The sequence below is a fragment of the Amaranthus tricolor genome, chromosome 2 (genome assembly GCF_026212465.1).
Source record: "Amaranthus tricolor cultivar Red isolate AtriRed21 chromosome 2, ASM2621246v1, whole genome shotgun sequence".
Lineage (NCBI taxonomy): Eukaryota > Viridiplantae > Streptophyta > Magnoliopsida > Caryophyllales > Amaranthaceae > Amaranthus > Amaranthus tricolor.
Genome location: NC_080048.1, coordinates 9,666,125 through 9,687,014, shown reverse-complemented (window position 1 = coordinate 9,687,014; position 20,890 = coordinate 9,666,125). Strand labels below are relative to the sequence as shown.

General features: G+C 31.4%; 2 protein-coding genes across 2 annotated transcripts; one reads left to right on the top strand and one right to left on the bottom strand.

Annotated features, from left to right (window-relative positions):
* Positions 1-3,070: 3,070 nt before the first annotated feature.
* On the top strand, positions 3,071-3,986 carry LOC130806186 (F-box protein SNE). Its single transcript, XM_057671166.1, has one exon. It carries the CDS (start codon positions 3,273-3,275, stop codon positions 3,771-3,773), a length of 501 nt encoding a protein of 166 aa, XP_057527149.1. The 5' UTR covers positions 3,071-3,272; the 3' UTR covers positions 3,774-3,986.
* An 11,395-nt stretch (positions 3,987-15,381) lies between these two features.
* Positions 15,382-17,622, bottom strand: LOC130805488 (uncharacterized). The gene is made up of 5 exons (XM_057670265.1): positions 17,391-17,622; positions 17,226-17,341; positions 16,643-17,078; positions 16,458-16,553; positions 15,382-16,220 (listed from the first exon to the last, which is right to left on the bottom strand). The coding sequence occupies exons 1-5, from the start codon at positions 17,620-17,622 to the stop codon at positions 15,382-15,384; spliced, it is 1,719 nt and encodes a 572-aa protein (XP_057526248.1).
* Between the last annotated feature and the right edge of the window lie 3,268 nt (positions 17,623-20,890).

Genomic DNA, 20,890 nt, shown 5'->3' with positions numbered 1-20,890 from the left:
TGATGATTTGCAGGATCGCTTCTTCAAATTTCAAGATGAGATCCGTGTTTCCCTAGCCTCTTTAGCTGACCAGATGACTCAGATGGAGGCTCGTCTTGGCGCTAAATTGGATACAGTTGAGGTGGAAACGGAATATGTTGATGAAGATGCTCCTGCTTCATAGTTTCCCTTTTATTATTTTCATTGCTGCTGTCTCTCTCTTTAAACAATTTCTTTCTTTTGGTACCAGCTGGGGTACACCTCTTAAACATTGTTAACTTTGTTAAACCTTTTTACATATGCTACTAACTGTTAGGTTTGATTAGTCATTGCTTATCATGCTTGCATTCATTGTTATTGCTTTTTAATTTGTGCATCCTTATTCTCTCTTTGACTATAACTATATGTTTAGTGCTGTGGTTTGATTGCTTATCTTCTTTTTGAATGATGTCAAAAGGGGGAATATTTGGCACAAACTTAAATAATGCTTGAGCATGTTTGAGATCTAGTTAAATCTATTATGTTGGACTTATGGATTAAGGTGCTGGTTTGTTTTTCTGATGTTTGTGTGTTGCTAATTTTGTTAGTTGTTGGAAGTTAATGATTTGTTAGTTGTTGGAAGTTACTGACTTCTTGTTTTGTTATTTCAAGTTAAGTTATGCTGATTTCTTTTAATTCTGATTATGGATGATTATATAATTTTCTTCATTGTTTGATTTTATGCTGAAATAATTTAAGTTGTTGTTTTGATTATTTTTAGAGTAACATGTATCATGATATTTGGTTAAGAAGAGTTGTTTTGATCTCTAACTTACTCTTCAACATTGGTTTACTCTATTTTATTTTTAAGTTTGTTTGAAAGTTTGTCATCATCAAAAAGGGGGAATTTGTTGGACCTCTTGAGTTTTGATGATGACTACACTTTAGCAAATATGTGTTTAGAGATTGTGCAGGTCGATATCCGATTATGATTATGATTATGATCGTTGATAGTACCTATGCCTTAGCTTATGGAAACGTACATGTCAAAAGGTTTCAATTGATGTTAGGAGAAGTATATCACTTGGGATGTAAAATGGAGACAGCAGATCTACTGTTCCCAAGTTGGATGTTCTAGCTAAACTGAAGTCTGGAGACAGCACACTGTTCCTGAGCTGAAGGTTGACTACGCTGACTGAAAATTCTGATTATCATATTTTAATTATTATTTTTAGTTAATGTATTTTAAATTAAATTGTTGCAGTAAAAATTTATTTAAGTTAATTGGCAAATCGTTTTTATTGAATAAAATGGATTCACGTTTTAATTCGTTAAGATCCTTTATTTTAGGATCTATTTTTAATAAATCTTGGATTTGTTAAAAATAGAATTAACTAACTTTGAATTGGTCTTAGCAAATCTTTTCAGCCGGTCTTTATTCCTAAAAATTAGCAAACAATCATTCCCACTAAGATTAACCGTTTTCTAAATATAGCATGAAGTTCCAGCCATTAATTTGGGGAACAGGAATTACTACTGAAGAAACTGCTACTTTAGGGAACAGCGGTTATTAAAGGAACAGCGGTTATTGTTTATGTACACGTGTGATTTGACTTAATCAAATCTTATGGAAATAACCGTGTGTTTGCTTAATCCACATTACTCCCATGATCTCTTGATAGTGGGATGATGGATTGGATTATTCCACTTTCTTAGGAATATTATTTTCTATAAATTGCAAGATAATTCCGGTTTTTAAAAAAAAGAGAAGTAATCCAACGTTTTGTGCTTAAGTGTTTTTCATACGTTTTTGTTGGATTTTACAAGAAATATTTTGTTCTTAAAATTGCCAATTAATTTATAATATTTTCTTGATGCAACTCTTTGATTTATTTTAGAGAATTTCTATCCTTTTTGTAAGGGTTTTTGAGAGTTTATGTAATTAGACTCGGGTGAGTCTAAGGGGGAAGTTAGATAGCTTTTAGTGAAGCTAGAGAGGATTAGCTTATTGTAAAGCTAAGTTTGTTGCTTTGAGTAAAGCAATTAGAGAGTGAAGAGTTGGCCTAGTTGTTTCGCTTCGAGTGAAGTAAGGTGTTTATTGTGATTGTAACTAATTGCCTTAAACATAGTGGAGTTTTTGAAAATCCCAAGTGGTCGTGGTTTTTCCTTTTGTTTAGGCCCAAAAGGTTTCCACGTAAAATCGTGTGTCTCTCTTATTATTTTGCTCTTAGTTTAAGCTTTATTTATTTTGAATAATTCCGCAAAAACAGGGCACAATCGCTTAAACTTGCAACAACAACAATTCACCCCCCCTCTTGTTGCTGTTCCCGTTCCTAATTGAATCAACAATCATAAAAGTAAGTAAAATGATCTAGTAAAAAGAAAAGAGTTTAATGAGGAGATTGATACTATTAATGTCAAATAACTAATGCAAGTAATTTTTTATGGTTAAAAATGTAAATATATGATGACTTTTTAGTAAATTTATTAGTCAAATGAAGTTATTTTTATTTATAAAGATATTTCAAAACACAATGATTCATAATAAGAAGATTTTATAACATTTTTATTTGAGAATAAATAAGAAATACGAACAGATAAATAGTACTAAATATGAATTTGTTCCAGGAGAATTTTCAATGAAAAAACCTTGACATAGAACTATAATCTTAATTTTGAGACTAATTAACATTAACATTTAAGTCACATATCTAAATACCTCCATAATTAGCCGTTTAGAAGTAGTTTTTTTTTTTTTAAAAAAAAAAAAAAAAAAAAAAAAAAAAAAAAAAAAAAAACTGAATTTAGTTTAGGGTAATAGGAAATTATGAAAGTAAGCAAAAAAACTAACTTTATAGTTATCCACTCCACACGAGCAGTCCTATTTAATTAAAAAGTCCAGCAACAAAATCTAAAAAAGTAAAAGTAAAAATAATAATAAAAAAAAGTAAAAAAAAAAAAAAAAAAAAAAAAAAAAAAAAAAAAAGCCCAGAAAAAAACAAAGCCTCTTTCCTTGAAAGAAACAACAAATGAAACAAACAAACAGCTCTCTGCTCCTCAATTCAACACTACTGAATACTGAATATTGATTCTCCTATTACATTTACTCAACTCCAAAACTATAAATGAAACAACAACAAATTATACACTTTCAATACTCTCTATTCACCTTGGTCCTTGCATTCTCCTCTTAACTTTTCTCCTTGCCCTTTTCTTCTCTCCCCTCGATTCTCTCTTTCTTTATTTTTAAGTCAAACCTCAAATAAATCCCATCCTTTGGATTAACATTTTATTTATTTCATTTGTACACTAAAATGTTACACAGAAGATCAGAAAATAAGGTAAACAAATCAATCATGTTTCGTTTCAATGATCATCCAGACATTGTTATGGAGGTTTTGAAACGTCTTGACGGACGTTCATTAGCTGTTGCTTCTTGTGTTTGCCGACTTTGGTCTTCGATTGCTAACTCAGACGACGCCGTTTGGGAGTATGTTTGTTTCCGCCACGTGTCACCTCCTCCTGGTGTTCGACCTCTTGTTTTGGCACTTGGAGGGTATAAGCGTCTTTACATGCTCTGTGTTCGTCCTGTTCTTCGGAGACTTAATAATAAGAAAAGAACTACAGCGAGGTATGGGGAGGGTGAGTTGACTCGGCGAGTTTGGACGAGGCAAGGAGCTCAGCTTTTATTGTCATTGTTTTGTGTTGATTATTACGAGAAATTGGGAGGAACAAGTAATGGAAGTGGAGGTAGGATTGGGAGTGATGCGCTTCCATCTTCTCTCATCTTCCTCTGTAAGCCCGTCAATGTTTAATTAGTTTTATTTTATTGTTTAATTAAAATTAATTAATTACCACATCATCATTTTTCTTTTTTCTTTTTTCTTTTTCCTTTCTAAATGGGGGATGATTCTTCTTAGTTCATTTTTTAGTTGCTCCTCAATAATTATTTTTTATTTGTACTGAAAAAATTTAAAAAAAAAACTTAATTGTTAACATTATTATATTATATTTCTTTAACCCATCTATATTTGTTGTTCATTCATTTATTAATTTTATGTGCAATAGTAAGTGTAATAGAATAAAATTTATATTATAATCGAAGAAATTAATATTTCCTAGGTAACTCCTCTTTTTACTTTTAAATGTATACTTTTTGGAAGCAATTTTCTATAGTTGGTTATAATTAGTTAGTGTTTAATTAGACTTAAACAAGGAAAGTCATATGTGCCTCTATGCTATACCTAGTAATTACTACTCCATTTTACTCAAGATGCTACATTTACAAGAGTTAGGGTGCTGTCATTTTAATATAAGTATTTAGTTTTTTATTTATATGAAGAGTTATAATATTTTTTTTTTAAAATAAAAACGCGTTTCTATAATTAATGGTTATTTGTGACCTTGTTAGCTACTTTGATATTTTTCATCGATAATTATTGGATTTTAAGTAAATAAGTAATGAAAATTTTTATTTATTGTACTTTCTCGGTTAATTGAGCATATTAGCGCTCAATCTAATTGATAAATTAGTTATTTATCAATTGCCACTTAATAAAAAGCATATTGTTCGTACTTTAAAACTCATTAATATCCAAAACGAGCTTATACATTAGTAATTTAAAAAAAGATAAATGCAAAAAGACACTTCAGTATTCCGCACAAGGTAGGGTTCAGATGGAGGTTTTTTTTCCTGAAAAATGCGGATAAATCATACCCATTCTCCATAAAGGTAAGTAGTTCGCACACTTATCCGTAAAAGTTTACATATATATCTAAATGAATCAATCATTTTTACGTACACGCTTAAGGTTAGTGAAAGATGAGTAAATGATAATAACTCATTAAGTCAATTGCAGGCCACAGTTTTTTACATGAATTTCTTGTAAAACCAAAATCATGATTTAATTAATAATACTAATGTCTTTGTTAATGTTTAATTCACTCATAAATTTTTAAATTAGAAATTAGTAGCAATGATTCTAACGCGTATCAAGATCGATAAATTCATTTCAAAATTAACAAGTATGCCCTCTATCCATATTTGCCCTATGTGTAATTAGTGAGTAATCAAAAATAGTGGGTGAATATATATGACATGAAAAAGGTAAGTTAAATATATACTTCAGATGATAATTAAAGAAAATATGTGGAATATAAATAAGAATAAAAATATGGGCAAATTTAATAAGGCAGATTAAACAAAAGTAAAGCAATTTTCTAGGACAAAGAAAGTAATAAAAAAAACTCAAAATTATATTGTCTATATTCTATTGAAATGTCTTGTTTGTTCATTTAGCATATTCACATCTAATGTTTTATTTTCTTACCAGTACACAAATTCGTGCAATGTACGAAATATGTTACTATGAAAATACATATAAATAAAAATTTTAAAGAAAGATGCAATTGCATATTAAAGAGAACATGATTTGAATATCTCATAATTATATTTTAACCTGTAAAAATAATTTGTTTGGTGAAACTCTATAAAATCGTGATTTGCAATTTTTCAATTCTTTTATTGTATATTGTATTTTCTAATAAAAATCTTTTTGAAAACTTTCCTGTAATACTTAAAATTATAATTAATGTAAAACTCCATAAAATGGTGAAAATTTTCATTTGTACCCCATAAGATCCAACTAACTGAGAATTGTTATTAAATTGCTTTTTCCTTAGTGCTTTAATGTTGTTACATGTTATTTTTGTTATGGTTGTTAATCTCCAGCAACCATGTAAATAGAGAAGAGAGAGAGAAAAGAAGAAATTTAGAAGAGAAGAAGATTATTTTATTTCATTATATTTTCTAAAATCTTATATTCCTTTTATAGTACTAACTACTAAGATTATCACTAAGATCCACTTATAACTAATTACAATCTTACTATCAAATTTACCTATACAATTTCTTTCCTTTTTTTTGTTCAATATTTGTTTTGATATCCTATCAAATGATTTTTTTGACCGAAAATGAAAAGAATAATTTACTCCGTGGTTATAATGTTGGCTTAAACTTCGTCTCTTTGATTGATATTGTCCCATTTACAATTTTCAATTATTGATAAAACAATTTGAATCGATCGTAATATAAGTAAATGTTTTTTTTTTAAAAAAAATGTTATTCGTAGTGAAATTTTGTGATAGAGAGAAAATATATCCGCCAATAACCAATTTAAGAATGAATAGAATATGATAAAATTAAACATGGTCAATGCATCTTCACTAAGAAGACAATCAATTTAAAAACGAATAGAAAATGATTAAACATGTCATTGGGTCTTGATTTAGAAGATGGATTATTCGTATAATATAGTTAAACTCACAATTAATAAATAAACAAATCCGTAGGTTGATTAATAAATTAATTATGAAATTAAGCAATTACTATTAATTACTTCCTCTGTTCCATTATACTTGCTACATTTGACTTTTTACGCAATCCAATGTATTATTTTGTTTATTTTATATGTTGACTTATGCACTTCTAAAAATTATAAAAAGTTAATATTATGAAAGTATACAATTAGACAATTCGAACAAGATCCCACTTGACTATATTTTTACTTACATATTAGCCACAATATATAAAATAAGCCTGAACGATGAATAGTGCCCAAAACAAAATGTAGCAAGTATATGAGAATAGAGGAAGTAGTAAAATAAGGAAAATGAAAAGTAGTCCTCACTCCTAAAGTGAATAATTATAGGGATACTTGTAGTTGAAAATAGGTGAGAGAATCTAGGTGAAGGCCTAGACAACGGGCAGATTTAGCTAAAAACTAGCGGACAAATTGTCCAAGACAACAAAGAAAGGAAGAAATGCAGGTAGCTATCGATTTACCAGCACAAAACAATTTTAATTAATATAAAAAATACTTTCACGGTTTCAATTTACTTGTAATATTTGTTTTTTTTACGCAATTTAATGCACTAATTTAATTCTTAATATTTTTAGTTATATATAATAAAAAATTATAAAAATTTGATATTAACAATCTTTACAACGTGGCGAATCAAACAAGATCTTATTTGATTAAGTTTTAACTTATAGATTAAAAACTAATCACAAATTAAAAGTGATAAATGAATAATTTATTATTCATTTGAAACTAATATGTAACTGAGGAAGTACAAGCTTCCAAATTGCTAAAAATTGGTCTTCTAGAGTAGCCAACTTTGATTGATCAGATCATTAAGAAAAAGAGGGTAAAACTTTCTTCCACTTTTTGGGTAAAGTCTAGTTCTAAGTTTGGTATCACATTCACAATCATTTTGCTGTGCCTTTGCTTTCTTCCTTTCTGGTTGGAGTTTTTTAATTACTACTAATACTTTACATTAACTACAAGTTTACTCTTTTGTTTCTTGCTAATGAGAGTTACATTCTTTAACAAGCTAAGTAGTATAATTTCCACATGCTTTTCATTTGTGGGTTTCAAAATCAAAATCATTTCTAGCGCCATGTATAGTGTTAAAGCAAGTGTCAACAATCTTAATAATGACGTTAATATTGAACATCTAATCAAACATGCTTTGTCTTGTATTTTGGAGAGGGTCGATAAAAATGTGTCGTATATGGATGGTTTAAGGTTTGGAATGTTTGATGTTGGTTATTTAGTCGAAGCAACAAGAAGGGGGAGTCAGTAGCTTCGCTCGACCGGTCGAGCGAACATGGCCGGGTCGAGCAAGGAGTGAGTGGGTCGAGCATAATCGTCAGAACAAGTCAATAGCGTACTGGAGACTCGCTCGACCGAGCGAGGTAGTGGCTCGATCGAGCGGCAGTCGAGCAGACTACATAAGATTCTGTTTTGGTCAGAATTCTTAGTGTAGTCATTGAATAAGTGCATTACTTCTTCGTTTAATGTAATGTTTATTGTGATGTTTATTACTATGGTTAATTAACATAGGTAGTTTATGGTGATTTATAAGGGAATTCTAAGAGTGATGAATACCTTGCCTATAAATAGGATTCATCACTCATAGAAACATTCACCAAAAACACACATATTGAGAGTAGTCTAGTGCATTGTTAGAAGCTTGAGAGTGTTCTTACTTTGCTCTATTATTTGTGATCTTCAGATATTGTTCTCAAGATAAGAGGAGGTTTATTATACTTGTAATTGTTGACTTCAATATAATAAACTATATTTGAGGGGGAGGTATCCAAGATACCTCATAAACATTTGAGTTCATCTTTGCTTATATTTTTCATTTTGTTTTTCATTGTTAAACCTCTTTGAGACTTTCATTTCATATAGGTATGATTTAGGCGACATTTGGAGAGATAAGAAATATAAAATTTCTTTGTAGAGAATGTTACAGCCAGGGTGAGCCGGAAGAAATTAAAAAAAATCCCAAAGATAAGTATTAGAGAAAAATTAGTGTTGCCCCTACTGGGAAGGATTTCTAGAACCCACCTATTTTGTGGAACCTCTACGCCAGTGTCACTCCTTCCTAAGTCAAGGATTACCCAATGTGTCTAAGGTTCCTGCCAAAGGGGTCTCTACCTCTAAGTCAGCGCCTAAGTCGTTCCTGTACCGAGAACAAGTGCCCAACCTCTGCCATTGTAAAATACGATCCTCGAGCCCCTAGTGCTGCCAAGATCACAACAAGACCACAAGTTCTAAGATGTCCACTAGGGCTAAGAAGATGTACATCGCTTCCAAAGCTTCTAGAAATAGGTGGGTGAAATTTTCTTTGTGGTGTTCTTTTTCTTCAAAATTTCTTATTCCTTAACTGGTTCACCAACAATATTACAAGTGCCATTAGTGGAGGAGTTTGCAAGGCCATCTCTCATCCCGGTGGAGGTAGTTCAACCTATATATGGATGAGGAAAAACTAAACCACTTAACATTTTTAGGCACGCCCTCAAGTTGTTCACATATAACTCGATTATGAAACCAATCAAGAAATATCTGATTATGCAACTGTATCTATGCTTTATCCCCTTTAGAAGATTTTTTGCCCGCAATATATCAAAATGTTCATTCAAAAAGAGATGGACATTAGAAATATGATACAAGATATATAAGTGTGCTTGTGGGCAACTATCTCTAGAAGGTGTGATAAATTTTGAGTCAATTGTTCCTTTTCCTCGTCTCCTTTCATGTTGAGAGGGAGAAAGCTCAATAGGTTTTGCCATTCCCATATACTCTTACATTATATGTAATTACCAATCTCATCGCTTATATACTGCCTCGAATCATACAACCCTCATATGTAATTACCTAAAAGCTTGATTTTACAAACGAAATAGACTATTAAATGAACCATTATGTCAATAGAAAAAGGTGGGAAATACAATTCAAAGTTGCATAAAGTTTCAATTACATCGGCTTGAACAACATTACGTTTCAAGGGATCAAGCGCTTAACTATATATTGGCTTGAAGAACAAACATACTTCAACAATAGCATATCTCACATGTTTTGCCAGTACCTTGATCGGGACTTTATGTCCTTCAATAGTAATACCGCAAGTGCACGGCGTAGCGTAGTACGTCGGCAAGTACCGGGTCGAATCCACAAGGAGTGGGGGTTAAGTTAATAGTTTCTCGATCGATTAGTGTGTTCGAAAATGTATAATATGATGTTTGGAGATAGAATTAATTAAAACAAGCAATTAAAAGTACTTAATTAAAATAAAGGATAAAAGTAAATAAGGATACAATGAACTAAAAGCAAGGATAAAATGATCAATAAGCTAAGAGACATAGGCTAGGCTTTCTCACCAAAGTAGTGTTTACTAAACATTAACCTAAGGTCATGGATATTTTGTTATGGAGAAGAATGTATCATAAGTTTTAATGTTCTCTCTCGAGCAACAAAAGCTTCCTAAACATACTCAACTACTTATTCTCATGGAGATAAGCATAATTTAAGACATGAAGCACACATTCAACATTTCTAATCAAAGCATTTATCTATTCTCATGGACATGTTTTAAATTTTACACATAGATTATCGTTAAAAATCGACTCTCGCCCTCAATTTAACGACACTACAACATGATAGCAAAATCCATCTTAAACCATAAACAACATAACCAAGCCAAAGGTAAAGAAAGCAATTCAAACTACATACATGGTGATGATGCCTAGCCTAAGCCAAAACAAACTACTCACTCATACTCATATTGAAATTGTAGATTGCAAACAAGCCAAGAATAATAGATGAATAAATTAAACTAGAGTATCCTAAAGTGATGAGTGCAATATAAGATAAATGAGCGTAAGATGAAGTACGAAAGATGCGTATATTAAAGTAGATAAGTGAGAACACTATATGAGATAAGGTTAGGAACCCAATGGTGAGAGAGATGTGCAAAGTTGTGTAAAAGTAGATCGATATTGTTTGAATATATGCACAAAAAAGATAATTGACGCACTTGTAAGAAGGGTAAAAAACATTAATGCTCTCGAAAAGAGAAGTTGTGGTAGATCTAAGAAAATGTGGAATGAGCAAATTAGAAATGACATGAATGACTTGCTTCTCTCCGAGGACTTGACTAAGGATTAAATTAGCCAATGACACTAAATTTGTGTTCTATACCGTTAATTATCATTGTCATGAATATTGTTGGCGCCTTATGATTTATATTTTATTTATTTTTCTATGGTTCATGCATTTTCACTTTATTAATTGTCTTGACTCAACCCAACCCACAGTTATAGTTTCTATAAGCAAATATACTGAGTATGATGATGATTGTGACTCTCTTTTTACTATCAACCCAAACTTAACTTTCATTATTTTTCTCACTCAGGCCATGTTTAGTTTACCTAATTAGCAAAAATCAATTTTAATTAGTAAAAATCAATATAATCAGTAAAGATTGGTTTTAATAAGTAAAATTAGTTATAATCAGTAAAAATCAATTTTAATCACTAAAAATCAATTTTAATCAATAATAAAAAGCTTTAACTAATAACTAAAATTCAGTTTTAATCAACAAAAATCAACTTTAATAAGTACAAAACAATTACCATTAGTAAAAATTAATTTCAATCACTACAAACAAGCTAAATCAATAAAAGTAAATAAAACTGAATGTCATTTCTTCCTTCAGTTTAATGTGGAATTGAATAAAGATATCCAATCTTTAAAAGTCGCCATCCTTTTCGTTTTGTCGTAACCTTTTTTTGATGAAATTACAAAACCTTGAATCCATTTTTAATTATAAAATAAAAAATTATTATCATTAAACTAAAATTATTAATAATAATTAAATTCAATAAAGAATATTAATCATAAAAAAGATTTTTTATAAAAAAAAAAACTCGAAAAATAGCCTAGCTGCGTGTTTTGTACGACTCAACTTAGGCCAAGTTGCACGTTTTGTGCGACTTGGTCAAATTTATTTATTAAATTAATAGTTATATTTTTATTTCATTAACATTGAATTTTAGCTTGATTGAAAATGTTTACAGAGACGATGAGTAAAAGAGAAGAAAAGTGTTTATAATACAAAAGCTTTGTGCTGACAGTTGATACATGTTCACTCTTTTGGCCATACTTTTTATAGGAAAATTACATTGACGCAATATTTGCGGCATTAGAAATCAGACTTCAAAAGATTTCCAATGATATATTATGTGCCCAATTCCGATAACTAAGCGAGAAATACGATCGTCTAAAGTTTGTTTGTGCTGGTAATACATGTTCACTCTTGTAGCCATAACTTTTGATAGAAAAATTACATTAATGCAAGGTTTGCGGCATTAGAAACTATACTTCAATAGCTTTTCAGCGATATATTAGATTCTTAATTTTAATAACCAGTGAGAAATGAAGACCGTTTAAAAGTTTGTGCGATTGGGTGTACTAAAAATCAATGCAAAATTTAAACGATTGTCATTTCTCATTCGATTGTCGACGTATAATATATCGTTGGAAAGTTATGAAAGTCTAGTTTCTAATGGCGCAAACCTTGCGTTAATGTGAAGTTTCTATCAAAAGTTATAGCCAAAAAAAGTGAACATGTATTAAATTTCAATTTTTTCTTTTTGTATTAATATTCTTGATTCATTTACTTATTAGTTTTTAGTAATTAATTAATATTAATTATTTTAAGTTTTTATTTAATTAATATAATAATTTAGTTAATTATTAATACTTTTTTAATTATTTTAATATGCATGAAATGATTTTAGTTTAATCACTGATGATATTAATATTAATTGCGAAATCATTCAATTAGTAATTAATTGAGTGATCAAATTTGTCAACTATATTGTTTCTATGTTCAATTTTAATTCAAAGCTTTTTTTAGAGAAAAATTGATGAAATAGATTTATGAAAAATACTAAAAATAATATAAAAATTCAAAAGGATAACTACGCAATAAAAATAACAAGCTCTCTCTTGAGAGACCGACTTTTCTAAAGACGACTCTTAAGAGCCCAGCCCACTTTCATTCTGTAATAAATATATTAATTTAAAAAAACTGTCGTTTTAAAAAAAAACACGTGCCTGTCATTCCCAAGCAAAGAAAACCGCTTTCTTTTTAGAAGATGAAAAGTTTTCTGATTAATTGCCTATTCCCAAGCAAAATAAAACATTATTTAGTAATAAATCAGATTGTGGTTTTTTTTTTAAATAAAGCTTCATCAATGGTGGAAAATAGTGATGTTGAAGAACACAACAATGTTAATATTTGGGGAAGGTAATAAAAGCAATTGTGGTTCTTCTGATTTGTTTTTTAAAAAATTAAGATTCATCAATGGTGGAAAACAATGATGTTGAAGAAGATAATTATAGCTAATTTTTATGATTTCGGGTTAAAATAATATATTTGGGGTTATAACATAATATATTTGGGGTTAAAATAATATATTTGGGGTTATAAGATAATATATTTAAGGTTATAACATAATATATTTGAAATTATAACTCAATATATTTGGAATTAAAACTTAATATATTTGAGGTTTTATAACATAATATATTTGCTTGTATTATTATAATATCAATTTTGTAGTATTATATCACAAATATGTAGTGTTATAGACCCAAATCTATTACGTTATAACCACAAATATATATTTTGTTCTAATCCCAACTATATTATGTTATAACCCCAAATATATTATGGTTATAACTCCAAATATATTATGGTTATAACCCCAAATATATTATGTTATAATTACAAATATATTATATTATAACTCCAAATATATAATGTTATAATCCTAAATATATTATTTTATAACTACAATTGCTTTTATTAATTTCTTCTAAACAATAGACATTGTCTTCTTCAACATCACTATTTGCACCATTGATGAACCTTAATTTAAAAAAAAATATTAGAAAACTGTAAATCTAACTAATATATAACACAATCAACGCAAAAAAATAAAAATGAAAGCTTTAAAAACGAAAATGATAAAAATGAAGTATAAATACATAACTTTGATGGTTTTGTAAATGTTAAAGAAAATAAATAGAGCATAAACAACAATAGAGTTTAAGAGAAAAAAATGGAGATTGAAAACCACAAATAGAACTTGAAAGAGAAAAATAAATAATTAATTGAAAATGAAATTTTAAAAGCATTCTTTAAAAAGTTAGATATTTCCGCAAACCCTCTACAACAAAATTTAGAGAGTATTTTGACCAAGCGTAGTATGAGTAATAAGTGATGAGAGAGCATTTATTTAGGAAAAACACTAGTGCTCGCAGTTTCTTTGGTTCTTTGTGCAGAAAGTTGATGTTGTAAACTCGAATGGATCCTCTAATTTGGCACAAAGCTGCTACTATATCTGGTACATTCCACTCCAGCTTTTGTTGCTGCTAGTGCTAGGTGTACTTGTTACAGGAATCAGGATATCTTCAATCAATTCATCACTAACTAAACCTAGTTTTTCAATTCTAGGGGCAGTTGCAGTCGGATAGGGTGCTTATGGTGCCCATCGTTTTAAGCCTAATGATCCCGATTATAAACAGGTTTGCCTTATTTTCTACTTTTTCGTGGTTTACTCATCATTTTTGCTCTGAAAATTGGAAATTCGGAAAATTATCAACAGGTTTGGCAAACAGCTTCTCTTTACCATTTGGTGCACTCTCGTATGTGTGTTTTCTTATTTAATTCATTTTTGGTTCTATCAGTAATTTATTTCTTATTTGTATTTGTAATTTCGCTGTAATTTTTTTATATCATTATGACATATTGCTGTTTGTAGTTTGGAGGTCTTATGAGTGCTGGAATTCTCTTGTTTTCAGGAACGTAAGTTTTTCTTTCTGCTGCTTCAATGTACTTCTATTGATGTTTGTAATTAGTTTGGTGGATAGGCTTTTTTCAACCTTTGCTCAATTCGCCGAAAATAAACCCATCAATTGTTTATTTTTAACTAAAGCACCTATTCAATATAATTATTGTAAATAAACTCAACTACTGTTTATTCCTAAATTCGACTTGCAAAGAAGTTTTAAAGATTGTTAAAAACAATAGATCGGTTTATTTTTAGCAAACATAGCTAATAAGTGGTATATTTTAAAATAGATAATAGATGGGTTCATTTTCAGCGGATCAAGTATGTTTGTTTATCATAACAATTTACCCTAAATTTTATTAGTCATTGTTCCAAACTAATAGTGGATGGGCAAAACAATATGGCATAATTAAGGAGAGAACGTAAATGAATGTGTTTTTCTGTGATTCAAGATTACAATAGATTTAAGCATAACAAAAAACAGAAGAAAAAGAATTTTATTGATCGTGTGAATGATGTTTCTTAATTACAAAGGTGTGAAGAGAGTCTCATGTATATACATAGTGAGACTTCAAGAAAAGCACACATGCCTAGCACACATTCTAAACTAGTCGGTTATAACTAACTCATAACTAATGAAGAAAACAAAATACAACTCAACAATATACAGAATAACTATCCTATGTATAACAATTATCCTAGGACTTAATCAACATCCTTCTACGCTTGTTGTAGGTAGCATTCTGTCCCATCAGTGCCTTTGATTGTAGGACCTCCTTAGTTGGTCTTAAGCTTGATTGTAGGGAGGAGAGTAATGCAACACTTCAGAATGCAAGCTGATCTTCTGATTTGTAATTAGGATCATACATCATCATCACCATTAGTCTTAATATCCCCCTCAAACTAGGAGAGGGTTTACACACTCCTAGTTTGGTCAAAAGAATGATTAAATTTAGAAGAAGGCAGGACCTTTGTCAAAATATTTGCTAGTTGATGTTGAGTAGGCAAATAGGACAACTGAATCAGGCCCTCTAAGACTTTGTCTCTTGTAAAGTAACAATCTATCTTTATGTGCTTGGTCCTATCATGGAAAACTGGGTTCTTAGCTATATAGATAGTAGATTGTGAATTTCTTGTGGCATTGCCATATACACTTCCTCATGTAAATCTCCATGCAAAAATGCATTATTTACATCCAGTTGGTTTACAATTCAACTATGGGTTGCTGCAACAGCCAAGAGACACCTAATGGTGTTCATTTTGACCACTGGGGAGAATGTTTCCTCATAGTCTACACCTTGTTTCTGATTGTAGCCCTTTGCAACAAGCCTGGCTTTGAATCTTTCTAAAGTGCCATCAGACCTTAACTTGACCTTATAAACCCACCTATTACCAATAAACTTTTTGCTAATGGGCAAAGAAACGACTTCCCATGTATGGTTTTCAGATAAGGCTTTGATTTCCTTTTTCATAGCTTCTACCCATTTAGGGTTTAAGGAAGCCTCTTTATATGATTTTGGCTCTTCATAGCCTTCATTTATCTGTGCAATCTGTTTATGAGTGTCTGAAAGTACACAGAAGCTGATCATATTGCACCAATGAGAGTGTATACTAGTATTACAGTGATAGTCTTTTAGATGGTGAGGTTGCTTCTTTAACCTTTCAGGCCTTTGTAATGGGAAGACACTTGTTTTTTCATTAGGTAATTCATTACTGTCATGATGTAAAGGATCATTGATGGGTGAAACTTGTGTGTTTGGTTCTTCTGTCTGATTGTGATCCTCAGAATCAGAATTTTGAGAGTACAGATTAGATTTAGGCACAAATATTTTCTGCATTAGCGTAATATCAGGTGTATTAAACCTATATGGAAAACATTTCTCATGGGATGTTACATCCCTGGACACAAACACAACCTTAGTTTTTAGATTATACACACTGTACCTTTTTTGGTGTTGAGAATATCCTATGAATACATATGGGTCTGCTCTTTCTGAAAGTTTGTTTCTATCCCTTTTTAGTGTTGATGCAAAGCATAAACATCCAAATACTTTAATAAATCATGAGGGCTTGACACCATATAGTTTTTCATATGGTGTCATGTTATTCAAAGGTATAAGGGGCATCTTGTTTATGGTATGTGCTGCACTTTAAACACAATCACCCTAGAACATAGAGGAGACTTTTGATTGATGATACAAGGTTCTTGCTACCTCTAAGAGGTGTTTGTGTTCCACCACTCCATTTTGTTGTGGTATTTCTGCACAACTGGATTGATGCAAAATACCTTTACTTTTGTAAAAATCAAGGAATTCTCCTTTGCTAAGTTCATGAGCATTGTCAGTCCTCACAATTTTTATTTGTTTTCCAAACTGAGTCTTTGCTAGCTCATAGAAAGTTTTGAAAACTTCCAAAAAATCTTTTATTTTTGATGAAAATTACCCAGGTATATCTGGAGTAATCATTCACAACAGTGCAGAAAGTATTGCACTTCAATCTTAGTAGTAAATTTCAATGGTCCCCACAAGTCAATATGGACTAATTGAAAAGAATCTGTTGTTTTTATAGCACTTTTATTAAAGGGTTTCTTGGTTTGTTTTCCCAAGGGGCATAAAGTACATAAGTTCTTATCAAATTCTTTACATTGCAAATAAGAAAAGACTATATTAAGCCTGTTAAATGGCATATGCTCTAACCTAAGATACCACAGTTCAATTTTTTCTTGACTAAGTGACATCTTCTCTTGCACACATCTAGCAGCATTGTGTGTGTTTTTATTCTTGTATGCTTCAGCAGACGATATGTATTGTTGTGAGAGAGTTTCATTTGTCATTGAAACTAACTTCTCTTCAGCATAGTAGAGATTGTTCCTCAATTTACCAAGAAGCAAAGGCTTCTTCAAACCATCCTGCATTACACAAAGATCAACAATAAAACTTATCTTTATATTCTTATCTAGACACAGTTTATGCACTGAAATAAGGTTGTACTTAAAATCTGGCACATATAAAACTCTTTTTAATTCTAAGCCATTGTTTAGTTTAACTGTGCCTACCATTTTGACCTTAACCTGTATACCATCTGGTATAATGATAGTATTGTGTTTTCCGTAAAGAAAATTGTTGCTGTCTAAACAAAGATGAATCACAACAAATGTGATCTGAGACCCCACTGTCAAGAATCCATGTAGAGGGCCTTGAAACATATAAACTACACTGACCTTCAAAGTGTGCAGAGGTAGCCATTGAGGGTTCTTTACTGTTTGTATCAGGTTGTGTGCTGAGGAAACTCATCAACGTGTTATATTGTTCTTGTGTCAATTTTGGCTCAATATGCCTTTCTTCATGTTGTGTATTGGTCTGCACTGTGTTGGCTTTCCCAACTGTTTCTTTCTTCCATGTATTTGGCCTATAATTGGGTGGATACCCATGAATTTTCCAGCATCTTTCCATGCTATGGCCATGAATTTTTCAATGTTCACAGTAATAACTTGCTTTCTTACTTTGCACAAATTTTCCCTTCTCACCATACTTTCTTTTATTCTCTATTCTGCAAGCTATGGGTGTTTCTTGTTCTTCTACATGAGTACTTTTACTCAATTCTTGATGTGTCTGCTCCCGCATAAGAATTTTATCAGCCTCTGCTGCTGATGGAGGCTCTTTTATCATCAGTATATTGCTTCTGATGTGTCGATACTTAGGGTTCATCTTCATCAAGAACTCCATCAGCTTCCTTCCCTGTTGAATTTTGATCATTTTCTTGTTAACTTTACCGCTGCATCCAGAGCAAACACAAACTGGTTGTGGGTCTAGATTGTCTAATTCATTCCACAACCCCTTCATTTTAGTAAAGAAACTTTCAACACTTTCATTACTGGACTGTACTGCCTTGCTTATCTTTTCTTGAATTGAAAAAAGTTGTGCACAAGTGGTTTGTCTATATCTTTCTTCAAGTTCATCCCAAATATCCTTAGCCGTTTTGAGCCATTGTACGGTTGTTTGCAATCTTTTCATCAATCACAGACAATAACCACCCCATTACAACATTATTAACTCTGCCCCAAGCCTTTGCAGGCACAATGCTAGATGTGGATCTTTTGACAGTCCCATCGACAAACCCTAATTAGTTCTTCCCTGACAAAGCAATTTCCATTGCCCTCTTCCAATCTTTAAAACCTACCCCATTAAAGATTTTTGTAATGATCTTTTGCCCTGAATCTGTAGGGTGCAGAAAATATACGCTAGACTGTTTTGAAGTTGGATTTGCAGTGCTCTTTGTGTGGTTTATCCTAACCATTGTTGTCAACAATGTTCAGGAGAAGGTGAAGAGGATACAAGGAAAAAAAGGGCTGTAATGAGCCTAAGGCTCTGATACCATAACAGAAAACAGAAGAAAAAGAATTTTATTGATTGTGTGAATGATGTTACTTAATTACAAAGGTGTGAAGAGAGTCTCATGTATATACATAGTGAGACTTCAAGAAAAGCACATGTGTCTAGCACACATTCTAAACTAGTCAGTTATAACTAACTCATAACTAATTAAGAAAACAGAATACAACTTAACAATATACAGAATGACTATCCTATATACAACCATTATCCTAGGACTTAATCAGCATCCTTCTGCCCTTGTTGTAGATAGCATTCTGTCCCTTCTGTGTCTTTGATTGTAGGACCTCCTTATTTGGTCTTGAGCTTGATCGTAGGGAGGAGAGCAATGCAACACTTCAGAATACAAGTGATCTTCTGATTTGTAGTCAGAATCATACATCATCATCACCATTAGTCTTAATAAAGCAATACAAGCATCCAAGAGCCTTGCATTGTCTTTAGACATGAGGATAAAAACCACTAAATTTTAATACAAAAATCATAGTGTTTTGCTACTCTTTTTTCTTATTTATACTATTTCCCCCTTCTCTAAACGACTAACTAACTAATTAACAGATACTAAAATGCCCAATTTACCCTTTTAACTAATGTATCAAATAAGGCTAGTTTAGAAATACACGATGCCATAGGGAATGGGGTGCAAATACATTCATATTCATGGTACCCCTTTTATTACTATTTGTGTAGAGTTTTATCTTTAATTAATTACTGATCATAAATTTCAATTCAATCACAAGAGCAAAATGTCCTTTTTCATCACATTGTTTACCACACCCATCTAATCACAAGTGCAAAATCAACTAGCTTTTTTGCTTATTTCGTCACATTGGTGACCACACCCATCTAATCACAAGTGCAAAATCAACTAGCTTTTTTGCTTATTACGCTTTTGTTAAGTTGAAGTCCACCCTGAATAGCAACAGTAAGGAGCAAAAAGATAAACCAAGGTTTTTGGACTCAAGTTTGGCTCTAATATAGGGATTAGTATGAGCAATTGGAGCTCTTTTCCGAAGAAACGTGGGTGGAATTCGTGGGTGAAGGTATATGAGCATTGAGATGTAGGTTACAAAATGATCACGACTCATTTCTGGGGCTGTTTGCTTTTCGGTTTTCTGGCATCTTGTAAGAGAAAGGAATAGTATTGTCGTTACCATGTGTTTGGAATCCATTATTTGTTTCCAATTCTGTGTCCTCGCGTCATCCGAATCCGCCCTTTTGTTACCCTACATCAATCACCGGTAACAATGATGTCTCGCTGCCAACTTTGCCTTACAATCGAAATCCCTTCCCATTGTCAACTTGTGGTGCACTTTAGTCACCATCACCAGTTCACCATTATCATCAAATTATCATGATCACTCCAACAAGATGTTCTATCTTCAAAGATACATTTCGATTTGGAAAAAATGAGATGAAACTTCATGACCCTTCAATGGAGGATCTAAGAAGAGAAATGAGATGAAACTTTATGACCCCTTGAATGGAGGATATAAGAGGAGAAATGGGATGAAAACTTCAATTGAAGATGAAACAGCATGACAAAGACAAGGGAGAGGAGAGAAGCTTTTATTGATAAAGAAGATATAGTTGATTCATTTTCAAAGGATATAGAACAACTGTAGAGGTTACATTTCTCTTATCCAACTTATACCAAACAAAGAATAATAATAATAATAATGTTTATTGGTACCAAATCTTTTTTTAAGTGTTTCCATTCCATTTCCTATCAAGTGTTCATGAGAAAATTGGCAAAAGAAAAGAAGTCCTTGAAGTACGTGAGAGAAGTAATGAAAATGATGAAGAAAAATATGAAGCTGTTGAAAATGACTGAATCCAGAAAACTCACCCAACCATTGAGACTTATAGTGCAAAACTTGGTAATGAACACAATGATGCGGTTTTCGTACCGCCGAATATCGGTCAAACCTTGAAATATTGCTTGAAGCAGCCTAGATATGCTGTTTTTAACACCAATACTGTGCGGGTAAATGTTAATACCAGGACAAAAATTTGACTACCTTAACAATGCAGCCTCGTTTTTGCATTGTATAGAGACTGGCTTTTGCAATAAATTATTTATATTCTCATGGGACGCTTACCTTTCTCACTTTTGTTGGACAAAATTTTCATGGAAACCTTATTTTGAACCTGTGATTTCATATATATTCCACGAGAAAATACAGTTTCCTAGAATACTATGTATCAGTAGATGCTCCATAGTGCTTCCAACAGTTTTTACATAAACTAGAAACTGGACACCCTGACTTTTGGCAAAGCATATAGTAGTTATAAGCGTCAAATCTGAAGTTTGCCATCATATAACTTT